Consider the following 22,613-nt stretch of genomic DNA (forward strand, 5'->3'; position numbering starts at 1 on the left):
CACTTCTGGGACTCTCAGATGTTATTTCAGTCTCTGTGTTCTTAGGGGTATATTGGAAAAAAGTGCTAAACTAGATGAAGACATTTTGTTCAGATATCACTCATAACCAAGTAAACACAACAAAGCCAAAACAAAAAACTTGGTTCACAGGCACCGAATGCCTTTTTTCTCTCTCAGAACTTTATGAAGGGGCCAGCCTTTGGTACAATGGGGATAAAGAAGTAAAAGTGTTATCTTGTAATGAAAGTCATAGAGATATTTGGTTCTATTTTTGCTGGATATGCTGAACTTGAAGAAAGCAAGAATTGTTTATAACCTCTCAGTATCCTTTTCACTGTTTTTTTTTTCTTTCCATTTTGTGTTGTTTTCTGAACCTTCTATGATGTCTTTGTCCCATGCTCTCCCCTGCTTTTAATGAGAACTCTTCCCCAGCTATTGGGTGAGGGAGTTCAGAAGCTGATATAACAGTTTAATTTTTCAAATTTGCATTCTAGTGTAAAGACATGAAATGAATAAGTGTGACTTAAAGGCACAGGCTGTGTAGCGGCTGCGTTTTCTCTGGGGGAGCTCCTTTACCTTCTCCATGTAGCTCAGACCTGCTTTGGGTAGAAAGGACTGAATGAATTGTTGGATAGGATCCCCATTAAAAATTACACAGACATTCTCTTAATTATCCTTAGTAAAGAGGTAAACAGTAATGTGGAAAATTTTTTTTTAAAGGCTAGTTTTGGATATAAATACAGGCAGTCCCGGGTTATGAATGAGATAGGTTCTGTAGGTTGAAAAATGTTTTAAGTATTTATATGCACAGAAAGGTAAAAATAAATACTATGTTAAGATAAACATCTTTCTAAGTGACATTTAATAGGTAAATGTATCTGTTCCAACTTACATACAAATTCAATTTAAGAGCATACCTACAGAGCTTATCTTGTTTAGAACCCAGGGACTACCTGTATTAAGAATACCAGATTTGGGGCCCTGGCTGGCAGGCTCAGTAGTAGAGTGTTGGCCCAGCATGTGGAAGTCCCAGATTTGATTCCTGGCCAGGGCACACATCAGGGGCGCCCATCTGCTTCTCCACCCTTCCCTCTCTCCTTTCTCTGTCTCTCTCTTCCCCTCCTGCAGCCAGGGCTCCATTGGAGTGAGGTTGGCCCAGGCGCTGAGGATGGCTCCATGGCCTCTGCCTCAGGCGCTTGAATGGCTCTGGTTGCAATGGAACAATGCCCCAGATGGGCAGAGTGTTGCCCCATGGTGGGTGTGCCGGGTAGATCCCATTCAGATGCATGCAGAAGTCTGTCTCTCTGCCTCTCTGCTTCACACTTCAGGAAAAAAAAGAATATCAGATTTGGGCCCTGGCTGATTGGTTCAGGAGTAGGGTATTGTCTGTCCTGTGGATGTCCCAGGTTTGATTGCTGGTCAGGGCACACAAGAGAAGTGACCATCTGCTTCTCTCCCTTCCCTCCCCTTTCTCTCTCTCTTTCTCTTCCTTTCCTGCAGCCATGGCTTGATTGGTTCGAGCACATCGGCTCTGGGCGCTGAGGATGGCTCCATGGAGCCTCGGCCTCAGGCACTAAAAATAGCTTGCTTGTGAGCATGGCCCCAGACGGGCAGAGCATTGGCCTTAGATGGGACTGCTGGGTAGATCCTGGTTGGAGTGCATGTGAGAGTCTGTCTGTTCATCTCCTCTCCTCTCATTTGGAAAAGGAGAAAAAAAAATGAGTGTCAGATTTATTCTTCCAGTTGTATTTTAACTTGATCTGTATGAAGTAGTTATTTTAAGTTCTTCAGCTGGCATAGATTGGGTAGGTGGTGTTGGAATGTGACCTGGAAGAGGACTGGATTATTGTTCCAACACTTTGCAGCCCTCTCCCTTCAGTAATAAGATTATAATTTTACAGTCACATCTTTTTTCTTACAGCTTTGCTGTGGCCTCCCCCATAACAGGTTGTACTTTATCATTTCTTGACTCAGCACTTGGTTACTTGACTTGTCTTGGCCAATGGGATACTCGTAGATGTGACAGAGGCTAGAAAGGTGCTTGTGCAATTGGGCTCGCTCCCTTGTGCCTTTGCTATCACTAGGAAAGAGACATGCTCTGGCTGGCCTGCTGGTTCCCGGAGGAGGATAAGAAACGTGTGGAGCTGTGCCAACCTTGACGACTGCAGAGTGAAGCTGAGCTCCCCAGCCAGAACCAGCCTAGATCAGTTGTCCCCTAGCTGACCTACAGACCCAGGAAGACACATGATTCTTGTTTCAAGCCACTGAGTTTAGAGTGGTTTTCACACCTTATCATGGTGGCATTAGCTGAGATAGCCTTGGGTAGAAAAAGACTGCAGTTAATTCACCAACTATGTTGACACTGGTAATTATGCATTTATGGTAGTGCCATGAAGGACTGGAAGACCTTCACAGACCAAGCCACACAGATAGTGAGGGAGGCTGGGGGAGGCAGGGGGCTGGGGAGGAGAGTATTAATAAATACAAGGAGCACTTAGATATGTAGGTTCCCACCCCACACCTGGCAGATAAGTGACTACCCACCTATATTCTTGTGGAAGATGACAGAATATTTTTTTCTGGAGAAATTGAACCAGGGAGGCTCTGGATGTAGGGACACCAGATAGAAAGAGTGTAGTAGTGAGGTGCCTCATGGAAATCAAGATTAGGTGGAAGTCTGCACATTGGACAGTGGAGTCCCCAGCCTTTCCCCCACTTCCAACATAAGGAAACCAGCAGCCAGCTTATACCCAGCTGATAGGACACCAGAGGTTCCTGCTCTGGAGAATATGAACCACCTCAGTGAAAACACTGACAGGGTACACGATTGCCCTGCAGTGAAGCCAACCAGGTTTCTAATCAGCGTTATAGTACCTGCTTCTTTAATATGAATGGACACAAAGGATGACGAGACATTTGAGAACAGTCTCCAGCATGAAAGCAAGCAAGCAAAACAGAAACTACCAATTGAAAAGTGAACTCTGAGGCAAGAGGAAAAGGAGCAGAAGAGAACTTGACATAGTTTTTAACATCCTTAGAGAGATAAGAGGAGAAGTTGTATCTATAACAGATTAAGGAAGCCCCAGATGCGTTTCTGGGAGCACATTCCCAATGCTGCAGTGCGGGGAGAGAGCAGGGGCTGTTGTTTGTCCCTGGGCAGGCTCAGCTGCACAAGTGCAGGCACAGCGGAGGCAGAGCTGGACTTTGGGTTATGTTTTTGCCGTGTGAGTTTGACCAAGGCAGAGAGAGGCAAGGGAGTTGGGCGTGCTTTCAAGGGAGTGATTAAAAGTAAGGGCATCATGGGGGTGAAGTAGTCAGAAAAAAATGAATTATTCAGTAGTTAAGGATTCCAGTGGAGTTAATGAATTGTGGGGATTCGGGGACAGCCGGACTAATCTGAAAGATGAGAGTTGTCAGACAGTGGAAGGTAGAAAAAACCCATCAGAACCCTGCTCACACTTCTAAGCGTGAAATATCATCTCTTGCATAATGTCTTCCTTGACACCAACCCACCCCACCCCACCCCACCCCCCGGATTCAACCTCTCAGTCTATTGAGTTCCTGGATGAGTTTTTACATTGGTGACCCTTGGCACATTTTGCCATGCTAGTGTATTTCTTATATCTTCCCTACCCCAACTCAAGTGAAGGCACCTTCCGGGGGAAACGCTATACAGTAATTACCTCTTTGTGCTCCTGTTGCATTCCTAGGGCAGATCTTTGAATATAGACTCACTAAAAAACAAACAAACAAAACTGCAGACAAATCAGGTAAGAAACAAAAAGGATTTGTTCAAGTTTTCAAGTTGGGTTCTCTGCGATGCACATTCTGATGTGGAATTTAGCATTTAGGCAATTTCTTTGAAAGTGCTCTCAGCTCAACACCTGTGACAGAGAGAGGAGATAAGGCAGAGGGAGAAGGCAGGCTGTCCTGCAGGTACGACAGCCTCAGCCAGCCTCTGAGGAGTTCTGGAGGTGGCACAGTCCTTTATAGAGCCCCCAGGATGTGCTTAGGCCAGTCACCCCAGGGTTGAGATGATCCTTAAAGGGGCAAACAGCTGAAGGCTGTCTGGAAAGCCGTCACGGCAGCGGGGTGATATCCTTCTGAAGAGGAACTGGGCCGTGTGTCTCCGTGTCCACCATCGCAGACCCAGAGTCCCAAAGTGCTCTGTGGAATTAGAGAAGATGTACGACTTCTATTTTCAGGGGCAGTGGGAGAAGGTGAGATGTGTGTGGGGGAAGGCGATGAGAGGTGTGATGATGCTCAGGGAGGAAGTGGTACAGAGCCAGTTTGGGCACATTGTCACTCAGTTTGTTACCCTCCCTTTCTTCGTGGCATAGGTGTCTCCTTTCCAGTTAATAAGGAAATGGGCTTTTTTTTTAAAAAAAAAAAATCAGCCGTTTTTGATATGTTTTCACTGTTCTTTCTACCAGAACGTTTCAGACTCCACGCCAGATCTGTCACTCCAGCTAATTTTCTTTGACGGGGAAGAGGCTTTCCTTCACTGGTCCCCTCAAGACTCTCTGTATGGGTCTCGGCACTTGGCTTCAAAGATGGCATCGACCCCACACCCACCCGGAGCGAGAGATACCACCCAGCTGCATGGCATGGTTAGTCTGGTGGTACCCCTGGTGCCGTGGCTGCAGGCTCTGCCCCAGAGGAGGCCAGGCTGAGCCAATTACAGACCGAAATCAGCCGCGGCATCCTTGGAGCAGTGTTTATAATAGAGCATTCCTTGGCAGGCATGGGGTTTTTGAGGAATCCCAGAGTGAAAAGGAATGATTCTGGGTTAGCAGACTCATTAAATATATTAAAATATTTTTATTGCATATTTGATTGAAATATTTCCTTTTTTTCCAAAAAGATTTTACTTATTAATTTTTAGAGAGAGGGGAAAGAGAGAGAAAGGGGGTGGGAAAGAGCGAGGAGCATCAACTCATAGTAGTTGCTTCCTGTATGTGCCTTGACCAGGCAAGCTCAGGGTTTCGAACTGGCGACTTCAGCATTCCAGATTGAATAGCTTTACTCACTGCACCACCATAAGTCAGGCTAAACTATTTCTTGTTAAAATGATATAAAAATTCACATTGTAAATTTAAGAGATTTAATTTTATTAATTTAATTTTTTAAAAATGTAAAAAGGTTTAATTAAGAGGGTGTAAACCATCAGACTGAGGAGAGATCAGATGCAGTTTGGTCCAGCAGATGCGCGCTGCCCTGGTCCTGTGTGGAGGTGGAGAGAGCACCCCTTCTTTGAGGCCCCCCCTAAGGCCTGAGGAGGGTGAGGAGGGGGTCTCAGAAAATGTAGTTAGAGTGAAACATGGTATGAAGATGGGAGTGAAGAGTTTCCTCAGTTGTTTCAAAGTGTTATAATGACTGCAAGTGTGTGTATGACATTTTCATGCATTGATTTTGATGTGGTATTTTTTTTTTTTTTTTTTTTTTGCATTTTTCCGAAGCTGGAAACGGGGAGGCAGTCAGACTCCCGCATGAGCCCGACCGGGATCCACCCGGCATGCCCACCAGAGGGTGATGCTCTGCCCCTCTGGGGCGTCACTCTGTTGCATCCAGAGCCATCCTAGAGCCTGAGGCAGAGGCCACAGAGCCATCCTCAGCACCCGGGCCATCTTTGCTCCAAAGGAGCCTTGGCTGTGGAAGGGGAAGAGAGAGACAGAGAGGAAGGAGAGGGGGAGGGTTGGAGAAGCAGATGAGAGCCTCTCCTGTGTGCCCTGGCCGGGAATCAAACCTGGGACTCCTGCACGCCAGGCCGACGCTCTACCACTGAGCCAACCGGCCAGGGCTGATGTGGTATTTTTGACAATGGGGGTGGAGACATTTTGTTGTTGCCTTAAAATCCTGCTCTTATTACCCAGTAGTAGGTGTAACGCAAGACCCCATTTGCATTCCCATTCCTGAACTCACTCCCCACCCCGTCCTTCACCCTGCCCTTGCATTCTTTCCCATGTTCGACCTTCACTAAGCCTTGAGTCCTCACTAACTCCGGCTTGTGACCTCATGCTACCCTTGAGTCTTCATTTCCCCCCAGGACTTCATGCATCCCTGACTCTCACCCTATCTATGGACTGAAAGCCTGTTCTGAACCTCTTCCACTCATGCCAGTCCTTTGCCCTCTCAACTGACCTTCACCCTCTGCATCCACATGGCCACATTAAATGTCCTCGTGACTCTGACACATCCCCAGTTGGCATTCTCTTCATCCTGTGGGCCACTGGCTGCTCATGATGGAGCAAAAGAATATGGTAGGCACCTCATTCAGACACTTGAGCCCAAGTGGCTAAAAAGGATTCAGAAGAAGAGGAGAAACCTGGCTGATCAGTAGGAAGAACAAAGTTATTTATCAGTCCAAATATAGAAACCATAGTGATGGTTAAAACCATTTTTTTTCTCCAGAAACAAACTTAGTAGCTTATTTAAACTTGTGAATATATTCCTATTGCAAGCAAGCTTATTCTTTTCCCCAATTAATATAGAGGTGGGTAAAAGTAGGTTTACAGTTGTGAGTGACATTCTTTTGTCTTAATAAAGCTGTTGTAATAATCATAATCCGCATGTTCATATAAATAACTGTAAACCTACTTTTGCCAAGCCCTGTATATTTAATCATTATTCATGAGTTAACAGATACTATGTCTTTACAATCATAGACTGCAATTATTTATCTACCATGTGTCAGGAGCTATACTAGATGTTTACCAGGGAGTCCTCAAGCCTACTGATGTTTTATGGCTCAAACAACTTAAGGAACACTGGTTGAATTGTAGAGCTTATAACTAGAAGGGAACTTTAGAGACCAGAAAGTTTTAGCTTTTGGTTTGATAGAAAAGGAAATGGAGACCCAGAGACATAAATAAGGTCCTCTAGTTTCTAGTCAAGAAATTTTTTTATATGCTGCTTTGAGGAATAAATAGTTGCTAAGTGTTCTCATGTGGGTGGTTGTGTCATTACAGACAAAGAATAAAATGGAATAGCAGATCAGACAAGCTTGGACTCCCATCTAAAAACAAAGTTAAATGTATTCTGCTTAAATCTATATGAAATACTTATCCAAACATCCTCTTTATAATTTATCTTTGATGATGATATTCTTCTGGGATTCCAGACACAAAAAATCTATACTTTGCCATTTAATGGAAAGCAAGATTTGATAGCTTTTTCCAAATGATTAGCTTACAGTGTTATTAAACCTTTTGTTTATTTATACAGCTGCCTAGATTATTCTCAGTTATTAAAATGCCATTTTTTTTACTGTACCCCCCCCCATTGATGAGTATGAAACATGTTTTGGTGACAGTGATTAAATAATTTGTTTTCTCCCTTAGGACTTATTGGTCTTATTAGATTTAATTGGAGCTCCAAACCCAACATTTCCCAATTTTTTCCCAAACTCTGCCAGATGGTTTGACAGACTTCAAACAATTGGTAAGCACTACCGTTATTAAAGAATCAAACCGGGTTCCTTTCTACAAAATACTACACTTTATAATTCAAAATTTATGATATAAGTGTATGATTTGAATCTATAACATACTGGCTCCCCTCTCCCCACTTCATGGATTAGTTTATTGTTTTCATTTATCATTTTTAGTAGGCCCACTTTATTTTCCTGCATGAAACTGCATTTTGATTAGGAAACATAAAATACTACATTTCATATTAGCATATCCTTAGAAAAGTTTTGAAAATATTTTCCCAGACTCCTTTGTGAAGCATATGGAGTATATTTCTGGAAAAACTTCACTAAGCAAAGTATGTTGGCTAACGAGGAATGTTAAGTCCTAATAATGATACCAGAAGATATCTTTTGGTTTTTCCTTTCTTTCCATCCTTTTCTTTGTCATCTTCTATTTTCTGCCTTATCCAGACCTGATTTTCCTTAAATCAAGTACAATCTCAGCCTCTTTTCCAAAAAAGTAAGAGATAGGGATGCAAGAGAAAGCCAAGATCCTTCCAGAGAAAGTTTAGTGTCAAATCATGAGAATAGATGAGGCCAGACCCAGTTAGACAAAGAAACAAAGATATCTTTGGCTCAAGAGAGGCGTGGGCCTTGGAGAAGGAAAAGGAGAATAAGTTCTTTCCTTCCATCTCTCCACTCTCCTCCTCCCCCAAGGGCAAACATCTCTCCTTTGTCTTCCCACACAACAAGCACAACAACAAAAAACAATTGACATAAAGGAGAGATGAAAATGAGATAGGTCTTTGTTACAGAATTTAGGTCAGGAGCCCCGCTTTTGAGGCAAGACCTCCAACTTAGGAATTCCTCACTAGCCTTACACGACTTCCTGGAGCAGAGCACAGTTGACTTAGTTCTCAGCAGTGGGAGAGGCACTGCCATCTCAGCTCATGCTTTTGCCATGAGTTCAGAAGTTGCCAACATGCAGATCTAGAATATTACAACAGAAACTTTACCTGAACCTCAGATATTCCTCTTTGGCAAATTTCAATTTCTAGTTTGAAAGAATTGCTATTATGGTATGATTAATATAAGCTTCTTGGACCTCTTTCTTGCAGCATGTTTTCCTAACTTTGAGGTTAGCCTCAAAAAATTAGGTTTGGCCTTTTTTCATAGATTTTGTGAATGCTTTTTTTATTTCCTCTATTCCAGAATGAACTTATATCAGTGACTTGCACCTTAATGTATTTTTAACTCATTGTGCTGCCCCCTCCTAGAGGTACTTACACCTCAAACCATATCTAACTGTATAAGGAAAAAGAGCAGCCTAAGATGAAAGAATTTTAAGTGCCAATAAACAGATGGGAATATTGTTAGTGGTAAGGGCTTTCTCCATGTGCCTAAAATATTACATATGCATGCTTACCACTTGGTCTAAATTTACACTTTAAATTTAGCAATCACCTCCACCCCTGCTATCCTAATAAATTTCATTTCGTTGTCTACTACTCTTCCTGTGATCTCTTATCATCTTGTAACACAGACTTCATGTTATATGTTACCATGTAACTTAACACATAGGTTCTATGTTACAAGGTGAAGAGTGATGGAAACAGGCCAGTGTGTGTCACCTGGAGGGCCAATTCAATGGGTCTGAAGTGGGACCAGGTAATTTGCATTTCTAACAAGTTGCCAGGTGATGCTGATACCCCTGGTGAGAGACCACACTGTGAGAACCACTAATACAGGTCATAATACCAGATAACTCTTTTCCATGGAGTGGCCGCTCAATATACTTCATTCCTATTCTGTTTGAGTATTACTCTTTCAAGCCCCACACCTCCTCTTAAGATATATTCTTCATACAGGATCTAAAATCTAATAGTATCTACATTTATGTTTTCCCTCCCATTTTTCCCTTTGGTTTTCTCATTCTTCATCTCTCCATTGCTCTACTGAGTTTCTACCACTCAGGAGGTTCTCACCAGTGGAGCTACAGCCATATGTGACCCTTATCAACCCAGAACTACTCCAAAATGTACACATCCAGGCTCAGCCCAAATATTTATTGTCATGTGCTCACTGCTGCATGCTTTGAAAATCATGACCACATGTGCTAAGATTTCAAACTCCATATGCATGCTGTATATCGATTATATAAAGATATTCATCTATTGTCTAATTGTCATCTGCAGAACTTGAACTCCATGAACTAGGTTTGCTCAAGGATCATTCTTTGGAGAGGCGGTATTTTGAGAATCATGGTTATGGAGGTGTGATTCAGGATGACCACATTCCATTTTTAAGAAGAGGTAATAGTGTGTGTGTGTGTGTTTGTGTGTGTATAAGCATCATGCAGATATGTGTGCATGCACATGTGCATTTTTAACCTACTGTATTTATGGTGTTTTATGTGCTTTTGCAACAACCTAGAAAAGTGAAGAACTATCACATTTAATTAATTGAATAATTAAGTCATCCACCAATCATCTTATGGCTTCTATGTTTTTCATGAAAGTCACTCAAAATCTTGAGTACACCTTTATCTATATATTTTTCCCCAACACCCAGAATATTTATGAAAGCTCATGTTTCATTGACTGTGCCTTCACTTTTATAGAGTTAGATTGTATTCTTACACTTGGTGTAACTCTGATGTTTTCTGGTTAATAAGGAAGCAATATCCTTGATGTCAGTGGTTGAACTTGAAATAAACCCAAGGACTCTTGCAGTAGCTTCTCAATTGGTCTCCAGCATTTGTTCTTGCTTCCTTATTCCTTAAATAAGAACGAGAGTTATCTTTCAAAAATGTAAATCAAATTATGTTGTTTCCATGCTTTAATGCTCGGGTGGCTTGCTATCATGTAGAGTAAGACCAGAAGTCTTTACCATGGTCTACAAGGGCCTTCATTTTCTGACTCTGTTCTCCTTCTCCAACATCACCTCCTTCTTCTGCTTCCAATCAGTATTGTTTTGATCCAGCCACCCTGGGTTCCTTGCTGTTCCTAAGGAGGCCAAGCACATATCTACCTCAGGACGTTTACACTTGCTAAAACTGCTGCCTGGAATGCTCCTTCTCAGATTTCTGCACAGCTTGCTTTTCCTTTGTTACATGTCTTTATTTAAATGTTAGCTTCTCATAGAGACCTTCCCTGACTTTAAATATCTTTTTCTTGGCTCTGCTGTCTGCCTCTCATTCTCTTATTTTCTCACCTCATTTTATTATTTTTATAAGCCTTATCATATATATATATATATATATATATATATTTTTTTTAGTGAGAGAGACAGAGAGAGGGACAGATAGGGACAGGCAGACATGAAGGGAGAGAGAGATGAGAAGCATCAATTCTTCATTGTGGCACCTTAGTTGTTCACTGATTGCTGTCTCATATGCGTCTTGATGGGGGGGGGGGCTACAGCCGAGCCAGTGACTCCTTGCTCAAGCCAGTGACCTTGGGCTTCAAGCCAGTGACCTTTGGGTTCAAGCTAGCAATCTTGGGGTCATGTCTATGATCCCATGCTTAAGCCAGTGACCACTTGCTCAAGCTGGTGAGCCCACACTCAAGCCAGATGAGCCCGCGCTTAAGCCGGCAACCTCAGGGTTTTAAACATGGGACCTCTGCATCCCAGACTGACACTCTATCCACTGTGCCACCACCTGGTCAGGAAATTTATAGACCTTATCACTTTCTAAAATTATTTTTTACATTTGTTAACTTCTTTTTTTACTGGAATGTAAGCTCTATATGAGCAGGGCTTTGCCTTTTTCCTGATGAAACATCAACTTCCAGAATAGGGACTAGTACATGTAGGCATTGTAGGTGCTTTCTAAATATTTACTGAATCAATTGACATTTGTTAAATGAATGAATGACTTTGGAGTACAAGGGTAAAGTATAGGGAGTACACAGAAGATGATGAATTATCAGCTGACTTTATATGGATAGTACAGAGCTCCCACTCAGACTTTTGCTTGCCAAATGATCACTTTCTAGTTTAAATATGCACTTAATTACAAGTTGTTTTTTTCTTACTAGGTGTTCCAATTTTGCATCTGATAGCATCTCCTTTCCCTGAAGTCTGGCATACCATGGATGACAATGAAGAAAATTTGGATGAAGCAACCATTGACAATCTAAACAAAATCATACAAGTCTTTGTGTTGGAATATCTGCATTTGTGATATTCTCATTTAGTGTATGGCAATTGAATCTAGTATTGAATCCAAAGTCAAAGAACTATTTAAAATAATCTGACTCCAGACTAATGTTGTGTGGACACTTCTAACTCAGAGATTTATCCTGTTGGTAGCTTTGAATATATGATTAATAAATCTTAGAATTACATTATGTCCTAAATTTCCTGTTAGTTTTTATCTAGAGACAAAAAAAAGGAAATGTTAAGGAAAATGAAAAATAAATATCTTTAAAAAAAACCTTTTAATAAACTGTTAAGTTCACAGAAGTTATGATAATTTTTGCATAGGAAAATTATATGCTATTTAAGTTTAGTTAATTACTTTTGGCACATATATATTTTTTTCATCTGATTCATGGAAGCAAAATTGTTTGGGCCGGAAACACATAGGAATTCATGGACTTTTCTTTGGTTATAGGAAGCAATTATCTATAAATACAAACTTGACCCGCTAAACAATTAGGAAATCGATCCTGCTATATAGATGAAGTTAGCTGGGACCTCTGTTCTTCCAATGCTCCCTGGTCTGAGCAGACAGTTCATACACACTCACTGAATTAGTGTGCTGGCTGGGTGGGCGGGGCTGGAGGCAGATCAGCTGAGTGGGGAAGCAGTGGCAGCTTTAAGTTCAATGATAAAGTCACCAGGGAAGGAAGTCACTTACTAAAACATATTTTCCAAGTTAAAAAAAAAGAAGCATAAATATAATTTTACACATATAATTAACCCTATTCAATGATGCTTAAAGTGGTTAAATCTCTCCTTCAAATCATGCAGCTGATAAGTGGCAATGGTGAGATTTGAACCCAAGCAGTCTGACTCTATTGCTCATGCCTTGAACCACTGTAGAGTACTGCCTCTTTACATGAGAAGAACTTTGCAGACTATTCCTAATGCCAAGTACAGAGCAACAACTGTATCTTGAAATCATTACGGGTCATTCACTCAGTCTGGGAGAGCATCCGTAAAGCACTGTAGCCATGATTCAGCCAACAGCATTAGGGTTCAGAGACAGCCCATTTGCATGCAGAATTATTTCTCTGCCGCAGCAAAGGCTGTTTTTACACCAGCATGGGTATAACAGAAAGCAACGTGAGTGCTTCCAGGGCTAAAGAATCTAAGCCACAAAGCAGGATTAAGGGAGGCTGAGTTTTCTGGATTAATTTTTGGATAAGATAAAACATTTGAAAGAGGTTTAGGGAAACACATTTTTTTTTTTTAACACTAGAAAAGAAATGATTTAACTGGTGCTATTGAAAAAGAATGAAATGAAGGAATTTATAAGGAATCTAAACATTAGTTAGCAGTAATATATATATAATTATAGGCCTAATAAGTGAGTTCCTTTCAAATGATTACTACAACAGATTTACTGTAATCTGTTGAGTTGGCATTAGTTGAATTATATTTAGAGGAGGAAGTTGGAGGATATGTTGAAATGAGATAAAGGGAAAAATAAAAACATAAGCAGCTTAATTCAGTGAAGTTTTCCTTTTTTCCAAATGGCACATCCTAAAATTCTGTTCACTAAGAGTTTGCAATAAAATGAGAAAAGCAGTCATGATGTCATAAAAGGAAACCTTTTAAGGTATTAATCTTGACATTAGCCTCTAAAATATGTTCTGTATAATACACACTAGTCAGAAATATTACTTTTAAAAAAATTATAGCTGCAAAGGCAGTGCTCCATAAACATTCTGTTGTATTTGGGATTTTCCTATGTGCATTTTAGAGCGTTTCACTACCCCTAAGAGAACAATTTGCATGCTTTGTCTAGTACTGTCAACTCTGCAACATGTAGGGCTATTTTTCTTTTCTCAGGAGAAATGAGTTCAAAGGAAAATATTCATAAAAGAGTATTCATAACCTTGGCATCTAAAAAAAAAATCATGAGCCTGTTATTGTAGCTTGAGGGTTGTGGCTAGGGGAGAAAAGACAGAACCTTTACAATGGAGAAATGTTTCAAATGGGGAAGCAGTTGTCACCAGAACAAAGCAGCCCATGTTTCCAGCTCCAACTCCAAATCGTGAAACTGTTTATTTCATGGGCCTCTTTTCTTCCTTCAAAGAGGTACATTTGTTATGGTGCTGGAGCAAAGTCACGTGAGCACCGAACATTCACTCCATCAACCTGGCCCAGCTGGAGGTGATTACTTTGTCTTAAGGAGGGGACAGATGAAACACAAGACACTTCCAGTTCTCCAACGTACAGACAGCCTATGTGAGGCTTGATCACGGTATTTTCCACTGAAAATAAAATCTCAGTTCCTTTGCAAGCCCTAAGTCTGAGGAATGGTGGCGTGGGGATAGAGGACATAAAGAGAATGTGAGGGAGACTATTCGTGGCAGCCAGAGTAATGCAAAGCAAGGCTCACATAGAACATCGGAGGCAAATACTTACATTTGCTTTTCATGAAGGTCTGGGGCTGTGCTCATGTAGCCAGCCTTACCAGTTTCTGGCTTCAAAGATGAATGTATGAAAAAGCACGGTTTCACTCTGAGTTTCAGGGCCCACTTCTGCGCAGTCTGAAGTTCTAAAAGTAGTTTTGAAGTGGTTTAACTGCCTCCCCTTCCTTCTCCCTTCTGTCTCTCTTTTCTGACTTCTCTGGTACCTCTCTTTCAGCCTTCAAATTGCCAAGCTGCTGCTTTGTTGCCAGGGGCAGAGGCCAGGGTGGTACAGCCACCACCATGTCTCGTGGAAGGGCTGAGGTGGAGAGGAGAGGTCGTGAGCTGGATGAGCCCGTAGTGTGGTATAGGATACCCCTCCAATCCTCCTAAACATGGAAATTGGCCCCAGGATCTTGGCACTACATCCAAGAGCAATAATTTCTGGCACTTTTGGGGAGAGCTGAGATGAAAGAACCGTCTGTGTCGTGGCGGCAGCCCTCTGCCTGAATTTGGTTGGCGTGCTCACGCAATGTGAAGTCATCTGACTGTGCTCATATTTCAAAGGCAGCACATGAAATGTAGCCCACTCTCCGACATCTCCAAACTTGCCAGGGGATGGTTTAAACCATTTGTTTCAGTCTGAATATGAAGAGCACGCAATTGCCAAGTAGAGGAAAAAAAATAGTTTAAAACAAAATAAAAGACGAAAAATTCACAAAGATTACAAAGATCATGTGAAGTAGATTTTACAACTGCTGAATTGTAAACAGCAACGAAAACTTTATTCTTTTATGTTTACAGAGCACCGTTGGGTATGAGAGGTCCTTGGCATTCAAGGATTTAACATTTGTGGTTTCGGCTGACAAAAAAGGATGTGCAATAAATTATTCGCGCTGAGATTGGCATGGAGAAGTAAATGAGTGTAGCTGACTGTCAGCCATCATGTCAACTGTTGTTCTGTGCTCATCCGTGCAGTTAGCACTCAGGAAATCATAAAACCCACTTGCTTGTAAAAAAATGACCCCCACCACTCTCCACACCTCCTAAGCTAATCTCTCTTGCTGGAGAGGAAATTAAAAAGAGCTAGAGAAATAATGGTGACACAGAGTAGCTTTATAAGTGATTGTACTTTTTTATTGATAGGCGAGTTAAGAATATAAAAAGATCCCTTTAAAATTTCCAGGTTTCTAAAATTGCTGCCTTAGGGGACATATTATAAGCTCTAATGCTATTCAAAAGTGTTTAGGATATTTCCCTTGGGAATGTGAAGAATCATTTTCGGTTATGCTAGAGTTATTTCCCACGAGTAATTTATCATAGTGGTTCTTTAACAGTTTACTCATCCATATAGCTGTAAACTAATGCCCTCATTTTTAAAACAAATCACAACAGAGACTAACTTATTCTCAGTTGATGTTAAGACTGGACTCTAGAGAACTTGATTTTTGGTACATTACATGGCTAATTTCAGCTGGTTTATGAGGGGCCTCACAGATTTTCTAGTTGATTTGTTCTTAACTAGAAGGAGTACATCCCCTGGGGGGTGTTGGGAAGTGTGTGTGTGTGTGTGTGTGTGTGTGTGTGTGTGTGTCTGGTGGGCCTGGATGGTGGATTTTTGGTTGTTGTAATAACTGAAGGGTACTTTGGCAGTTTGTGGGCAGGAGCAAAGATGAATGTTCAGAACAGTTCTGCACAACAAAGAATTATCTCGCCAAATACCATTAGAGCTTCCACTAGGAAACCCTGACTATTGCAGTTTTCAACATCTTCATTCTAAAGGTTCAGATATCAAGATCCAGAAAGGATAGGTCATGTAAGATTCTTTTGGTTACAGGTGACAGAACACCTAATTCAGATTTACCCAAATAAAAAAGAAAAAATTATTTCATGTCTCTGGTTCAGGCACAGCTGTATCCAGAACCTTGTCTCTTCCTACCCCTCTGCTCTGCTCTCCTTGAGTCAGTTCCAAAGTTAGGAAAACTTTTCATTCTGGGGGCAAGGTGAATGCTAGTAGCCCCAGGCTCACATCCTCACATATTCGATTTTAGTGAAAAGAGAGTATCCATCTCCTGTCCAACAGTTCCAAAGTCCTAGGCCTGACTGCCATTGGCCCAAGTGAAGTTCCAGGTCCATTCCTGATTCAGTCTCTGGGCTGCAGAATGAAATGCACTAATTGACTTTTGCCCATGGTTCATGCCTACCCCAATAGATGGGGAGGAGGGGAGGGTTAGCTTTACCAGACCACAGCAATAAAGGTGGGACAGGGGAATCCCAAGGAAGGTCTAGAAAACGGATGTTGTACAGACAAGAGCAACAGAAGTTCACCACAGCAAGCGAGTGAGGCAACTTATGCACAAACCTAAGGCATGGCACCACACTGCCTTTGTTTTTCTCTCACTTAGGACGTAGCATTATCCCTTTCTCTTCACTCTATTGACGATCCTAAAATATAGGGTCAAAATCCCAGAAAAGGAACACAGGAGTTACAAGAGAAGATCATGCCTTAGGCTCTCAAACACCTGGATCGGAGGATTCCTAAATCCAGCTGCTCACGCTTCATTTCTTATAGTCAGATCCTGGTGTGGGAAATGAGAGTTTGTCAAAGGAAAACAAAGTTGCTTCCCCCACGCTCAGGGTTTTCTTCAGAATAAATGATGTTTCTTCCCCAGGCTTGCACTGCAAGTGTATAAAGCTTAGAAAACTATGTCCAAAGGAGGAGGGACATCTTTGGGTACCTAGACTTGCTAGCATTTTTTGCCTGGCAGAAAGACAGAGATTACAGTATCTGAAAAACCAAAAAATTGAGGATACTTAGCTATTGACCAGGAAAGGTAAGTTGCTTTGCTACCGGAGGCTGGCAGTCCTGGGTGATACCTTGTCCAGACCATGCCTGAGGGCAGACAGACTGTGCGGCTGGTGAGGGCCAGGGATGGCAGGAGAAGGAAGAGTTTGCTGGCACACCATGAACTTTCAGTCCCAAAGGTCTCTTCAAAATCAAAGCGCTCAGGGACACACTTGATGTTTCTTACACCACTCTTCAAAGGCCCATAAATGTCATCAAGCCCATGCATGAGGGCTAGCGAGGTCGTGTGTCTCCATCAAGATCATTATCAGACCAGAGCATGGGAGGAGTCTGAACTGGGATTGTTGCTCAGGGGCTGGGGCCAAGAAAGTGGAACACAAGTATTTTAGAGTTGAAAGAGGCCCTTGAAATGATCACCCTCAGTTTTAGATTTTCCCCTCGGGACAGTGCTTCAGAGAGAGTCCCTCCCCACATCCTGGTCCCTTTCCCAGGGATAGAATGTGCTCCAGCAGTTATGGAGGGTTTGTGTTTTAAGTTGTAGAACTCGAAAGAGGAAATCTCACATAAAACCCCAAAGCCAAAAAAGGAGCATACCTGGTTGAGAGAGGCCTGGAACGTGTTGGCTAAGCCTCACTCAACCCCGCCCCATAGCCCCTCCCCACCTGCTGGGACTCCATGAGACTAAGGCTCTGCAGAGCACAGCTTGGAACTCTGATTTAATTCTCAGACTCCTTTCACTGCTTCTCAGACAAAACAACTTGGTTGATCACTCACTCACTGGCTTCTAGGTCACTTTCTCCTGGTCCCCACCTCACCAGTCTCTCATTCTGTTTCCTTTGCTGCATCATCCTTGTTTTTCTGACTCCTAAAAGTGGCAATATGCTGGAGCTTAGTTCTTAGATCTCTCTTCCAGCTGCATTCACTGTCCAGGTATGCTCACCCAGCCCCACGCCTCTAAAATTACGTGCAGGCAATCTTCACATTTTTATCTCCAGCCTCAGCCTCTCCTGGAACTCTAGAATGCTCCAAAGGCACCTCCAATGAAAACATGCAAAGCTTGACCAGGCGGTGGCGCAGTGAATAGAGCGTCGAACTGGACGCAGAGGACCCAGGTTCGAAACCTCGAGGTCATGGGCTTGAGCATGAGCTCATCAGCTTGAGTGTGGGATCACTGGCTTGAACGTGAGATCATAGACATGACTCCATGGTCACTGGTTTGAGCCCAAAGGTCGCTGGCTTGAAGCTCTAGGTCGCTGGCTTAAGCCCAAGGTCACTGGCTTGAGCAAGGGGTCACTTGCTCTGTTGTAGCCTTCCCTCCCACCCCATGTCAAGGCACATATGAGAAAGCAATCAATGACTAACTAAGAAGCTGCAATAATATTTCTCATTTCTCTCCCTTCCTGTCTGTCTGTTCTTATCTGTTCCTCTCTCTCTCTGTGTCTCTCACACACACAAAAAAAAGACATGCAAAGATGAACTCACGGTTTCCCACGTTCTCCCTCATGTTCTTCCCACCTCTCAGTTAATGAAAAATTTGACTTTGTTGCTGACCCCTCTCTCTCAGTCATCAGCAGATCCTGTTGTACTCCTTTGTACTGTGTCCTGAATCTGCCCGTTTTGGAGCACGGCTTCCACTCTGGGTCAAGTCACCATCATCCCTCACCTGGCCTCCCTGCTCCATCCTCCTTCCTTAGTCTCCTCTCCATCCACACAGGAGCCAGAGCCATCCTGTTACATTACAGGTGACACGACTGCTTGACTAAAACCCTTCAGTGGCTTCTCATTTCACTGGAAATAGAATCCAGTGCCTTCACTGAGGCTGGCTAGACCTTATGCGATCTGGTCTCTGTACCTTTCTGACCTCACCTCTGACTACGCTCTTCCCCACTTACTTCACTTTGATCACATTGACCTCCTGACTTTTCCTAAACAAGCTGAGACTGTTGCGGAATCACAGGAAAGCCGTGTAACAGGAGATCAAAGCTCACGAGAGCCCTGAGGTTGAGGCTGGGCTGTGAGCTGTCTGTGCCTGGCCTCCTTCCCCAGGGCCAGTCAAAGGGAGACCATTCATTTCTAGCAGGTTCTGAGAAGGCTGTCCTCAGAGAAGTGGCTGACTTAGAGCAGCAAGAACATTGAGAGGGTTTAGAGCACTCCCTTGGTCTCACCTCTCTCCTTCAAAAGAAAAACTTTTTAAAGAAATGCTACAGAAGAGAGATAAGAAATATGGGCTATGAAATAAAGTGGGATGAAGAATATTTTTCATCACTGGGTAAAATTTGGGGGTGATATGTCGACGTGGGCAAAGAGTAAAAGGCCAGAAAAAGATTGATAGGGGAGGGGTCAGAGGGAGGAAGTTGAAGCTCCTTCAGGTTTGAGTGGGACACTTGCCCTCAGATCCTCAGAACAGTCACCTGCTCTCCTTCAGTCTTCTGTGTACCGGCCAGGCCTTTGGGGTTAGGCAGTTTACTGTGAAGAAGCACTCCCTCCCCACCTTGAAAATTTGCATAGGCAGCTCTAAAGCATCAACTAAAGAGTTTCTGACTCATCCCCATGACTTCCTCCTACATCTGTCAGCAGGGGAAACTCCAGGTGGTGAGGTTCCGTTTCCTGCTTCCCAGTTCCAGACCATTTCCCACCCTGGGCGGTGGGTGGGTGGAAGCTGGGGCCGGGTCTCCATCCTCGTGGTCCACACCCTGACCCTTCTTCCTGTTTCTTTCTAACTCTGTGTTTCCATTTTGAGGTGAAAGTGATGGATAGCAGGGTTTATTAAAAACATTTTTTTAATCAAGAGATTAAATTCTGTTTACGGTGGCATCAGTGTGTAAATCAGATTGTAGAGTTGAAGCTTTGAAAATGTTTCTGTGTTTTCAAAACCACAAAAATTAATCCCTAGATATTGTTGCCTCCTTCAGGCAACTTCTGCATGTTTCCCCACAAGGAGACAAGGTAGGGCCTTTGTAGAAGCAAGAGGTGACAAGCCGCAAGTTGTAGGATGCTCTGGGTCCTCAAATTTCTCTGTCTTCTTCCTCAGATTTAGAACACCATCTTCTCTACACTGCTGAGCTTCCCCCAGTTGTGTGACACCCTGACAGTTTGCCCCAGGCAGCTGCCTTGTGCATGCTCTCATTCTGTATTTTGAAAGTATTGTGTAGGGCACCATCTGTGGGGTCTGTTTGGATTGGCAGTTATCCCTTTGGACATAGGGTGTATTAAAACCTCAGACAGGCTGCCTGTCAGAGCCATTTTCCTGACGTCAGGGATACCGATCTGGCTACTATGAGACATATACAGTGATCATGGGGAGAGTGCTTGAAATGGTTGGGCATTAAGTGTAGAAGAAAAAGGTGCTCAGAGGTGTGGGATTTATTTGCATTGATTCAAGAACCGAAGAAGGCGGACAATAGGAAATTCTGTGTGCCCATTGAGATTAGAAACTACCTTGCTACACTTGCCCAGTTCTCCAAGTCACTGGTGGTTCTTTTTCAGGCTCTTTTGCTGATTGCCCTTTGTCTCCAGACCGGTTAAGGCAGAAGGGCCCCGGGGCTCAGTCTTTGGCCTCCTGTCTTCTGTGTCTCATTGAGTCCATTGTTGACCTCCTCCAGTTCCAGTCTTTAAATATCACCTGCAGTCGATGACTCCAGAGCTCTCCATTGCCCTCCAGTCTCATGTATCCAACTCCTACTGAACAGCTCCACTTGGAGGTCACACTCAACATGCTACCCTGGCCCTCCTGATTTCCCCACACACCTGGTCGGTCCACTGGACTGTGTTTTCATCTCAGTTGATAGTAGCTTCATTCTTCCTATAGCTCAGTCCAAAACTCTTGACCCATCTTCTTTCAAATCCCATATCCAGTTAGTCAGGGAATAGCCAGGGAGGAAGGTCTATTTTCAAAGGTCAGAATCCAATCACCTTTTACCACCTGCATTGCTACCACACTGGTCCAAGCCATCATTATCCTTTGCCTCAATTAGTATAAGAGCCTCTTATATTCTTATCAAGTCTCCTTGCTTTTCTACCTTAGCCTCTACAGTCTATACCTGATGCAGCGGCAAGTGTGATCCTTTAAGAAAGGGAGTCAGAGTGTGCCACTCTTTTGCTCAAAACCCTGCAGTAGTTTCTCATTTCACTCAGAGGAAATGTCAGCGTCCTTTCAGGGGCCTGCTCCATGCCCTGTGATCTGTCCCCTAACACCACTCGGACCTCATTTCTGGTCAGACCCCCTCTTTCCTCACTGCTCCAGCAACACTGGCCACCTAGCTGTTTCTGGAACATGTCAGACTGGATCTCACCTCAGGACTTTTACAGAGGCTGTCCCCTCTCCCTGGAGTACTTTTCCTCCAGATACCTTCATGGCTAATTTCTTTATCTTCTAATCTTTGCCCAAATGTAACTTTTCAATGATGTATTTCTTGACCCCCTGTTTAAAATTTTCACCTTGATCTCTCTTACTCAGTTCTACTTTTTCTTTTACTGGGGGAAACACTACCTTCATTATATGGGAGCTGGAATGAGCTAAATGGGGAAAGTTTTTGGTGGTGAATTTATACTCATACATACTTGGTGCGTAGCTTGACTTTTAAACTGTGATCTTTGCGTATACTACAGCCACTTCTATTATGGGCTAAGCACAGCACCAGAGAAGTGACAGTTAGTATTGGTAAAGAACGGATCATTTGGTTGTTTCAGGATCACAACTCAGAAGGATGTCCCAAACCTTCTTCCTCTTTCTGCCTCTAGTCTCAGACTCTCTCACGTAGGTTCTGGTACCTCTGCTTCTTGCTAGTTCCTCTGTCAAGTCAGTGCCTCTGACAATGGCTTTACCGTATAGTTGTGGTAATATGATTATTTTTATTTTTTATTTTATTTATTCATTTTTAGAGAGGAGAGAGCGAGAGACAGAGAGGGAGAGAGAGGAGGAGGAGCTGGAAGCATCAACTCCCGTATGTGCCTTGACCAGGCAAGCCCAGGGTTTCGAACCGGCGACCTCAGCATTTCCAGGTCGACGCTTTATCCACTGCGTCACCACAGGTCAGGCCGGTAATATGATTATTAATAGCATCCCCTTCCATGCTTAAAGATAATAAATGTGGAGGGTGTCTTCCATCTGGGACTTGGGGTGGATGGCAACCTTGTAGCCCTCCTACTGGTGACCTCTCTGCCCCATCTTGTGCTCCCTCACATTGGTTTTGGCCGTAGTGGAACCTTAATTGCGTAGAAGATCACTTCCCCAGAAGTTCAATATTTCACTCAGTTCTGACTATGTAATTTGACCATTGAATAATAGGGTGGATCCAGAAGTTTCTGGTTACCGGAAATGGGGAAGTGGAGCCCACAGAGGACAGAAACCCCAGCCCACACTTAGGCTTGAGTGACCAGGAACCGCACTGGCTTGTTGACCATGCAGATCTTACTGTCCTGTGAAGTGATGTTTGTGGGTTTTTTTGTTGGTTAGATGAGCAAGTCATGTCCCCTCTTTTGGCCTTTGTGTCCTCATTTGCAAATAACAGGAATTCAACCTAATGACCTGTTGGGTCCCCTTCAAGTGCTAAGATTCTATGCAGTTCTACAGCATTGTGTTTAAGAGTGTGGCTTTTGGAGGTTGAGTTCAAATTCTGGCTCTGCAATGTAAAAGGTGTTCAATTTTGAGCAGGTTATAAACTCAGTGTTCTTATGGGTAAAATGGGGATTATACTCACTCATAGACTTTTTATGATGATTAAATGAAATAACATGTAAGAAAGCACCTTGTGAAGTGAAGTCTGGCACAAAATCACTCCACGAAGGATGTTGGCTGCCATGACCTTACATG

The 22,613-nt window shown here is 43.0% G+C and overlaps 1 protein-coding gene across 1 annotated transcript in view; it reads left to right on the forward strand.

Annotated features, from left to right (window-relative positions):
• Positions 1-11,763, forward strand: part of QPCT (glutaminyl-peptide cyclotransferase) — a 28,953-nt gene extending 17,190 nt beyond the window's left edge. Inside the window, exons 4-7 of the mRNA XM_066264733.1 lie at positions 4,434-4,610; positions 7,341-7,440; positions 9,607-9,723; positions 11,452-11,763. Of these exons, the coding sequence (XP_066120830.1) occupies positions 4,434-4,610; positions 7,341-7,440; positions 9,607-9,723; positions 11,452-11,597 (540 nt within the window). The 3' untranslated portion in view covers positions 11,598-11,763. The remainder of the gene's footprint in view (positions 1-4,433; positions 4,611-7,340; positions 7,441-9,606; positions 9,724-11,451) is intronic.
• The last annotated feature ends 10,850 nt before the right edge of the window (positions 11,764-22,613 follow it).

This window comes from Saccopteryx bilineata, chromosome 3 (assembly GCF_036850765.1).
Source record: "Saccopteryx bilineata isolate mSacBil1 chromosome 3, mSacBil1_pri_phased_curated, whole genome shotgun sequence".
Lineage (NCBI taxonomy): Eukaryota > Metazoa > Chordata > Mammalia > Chiroptera > Emballonuridae > Saccopteryx > Saccopteryx bilineata.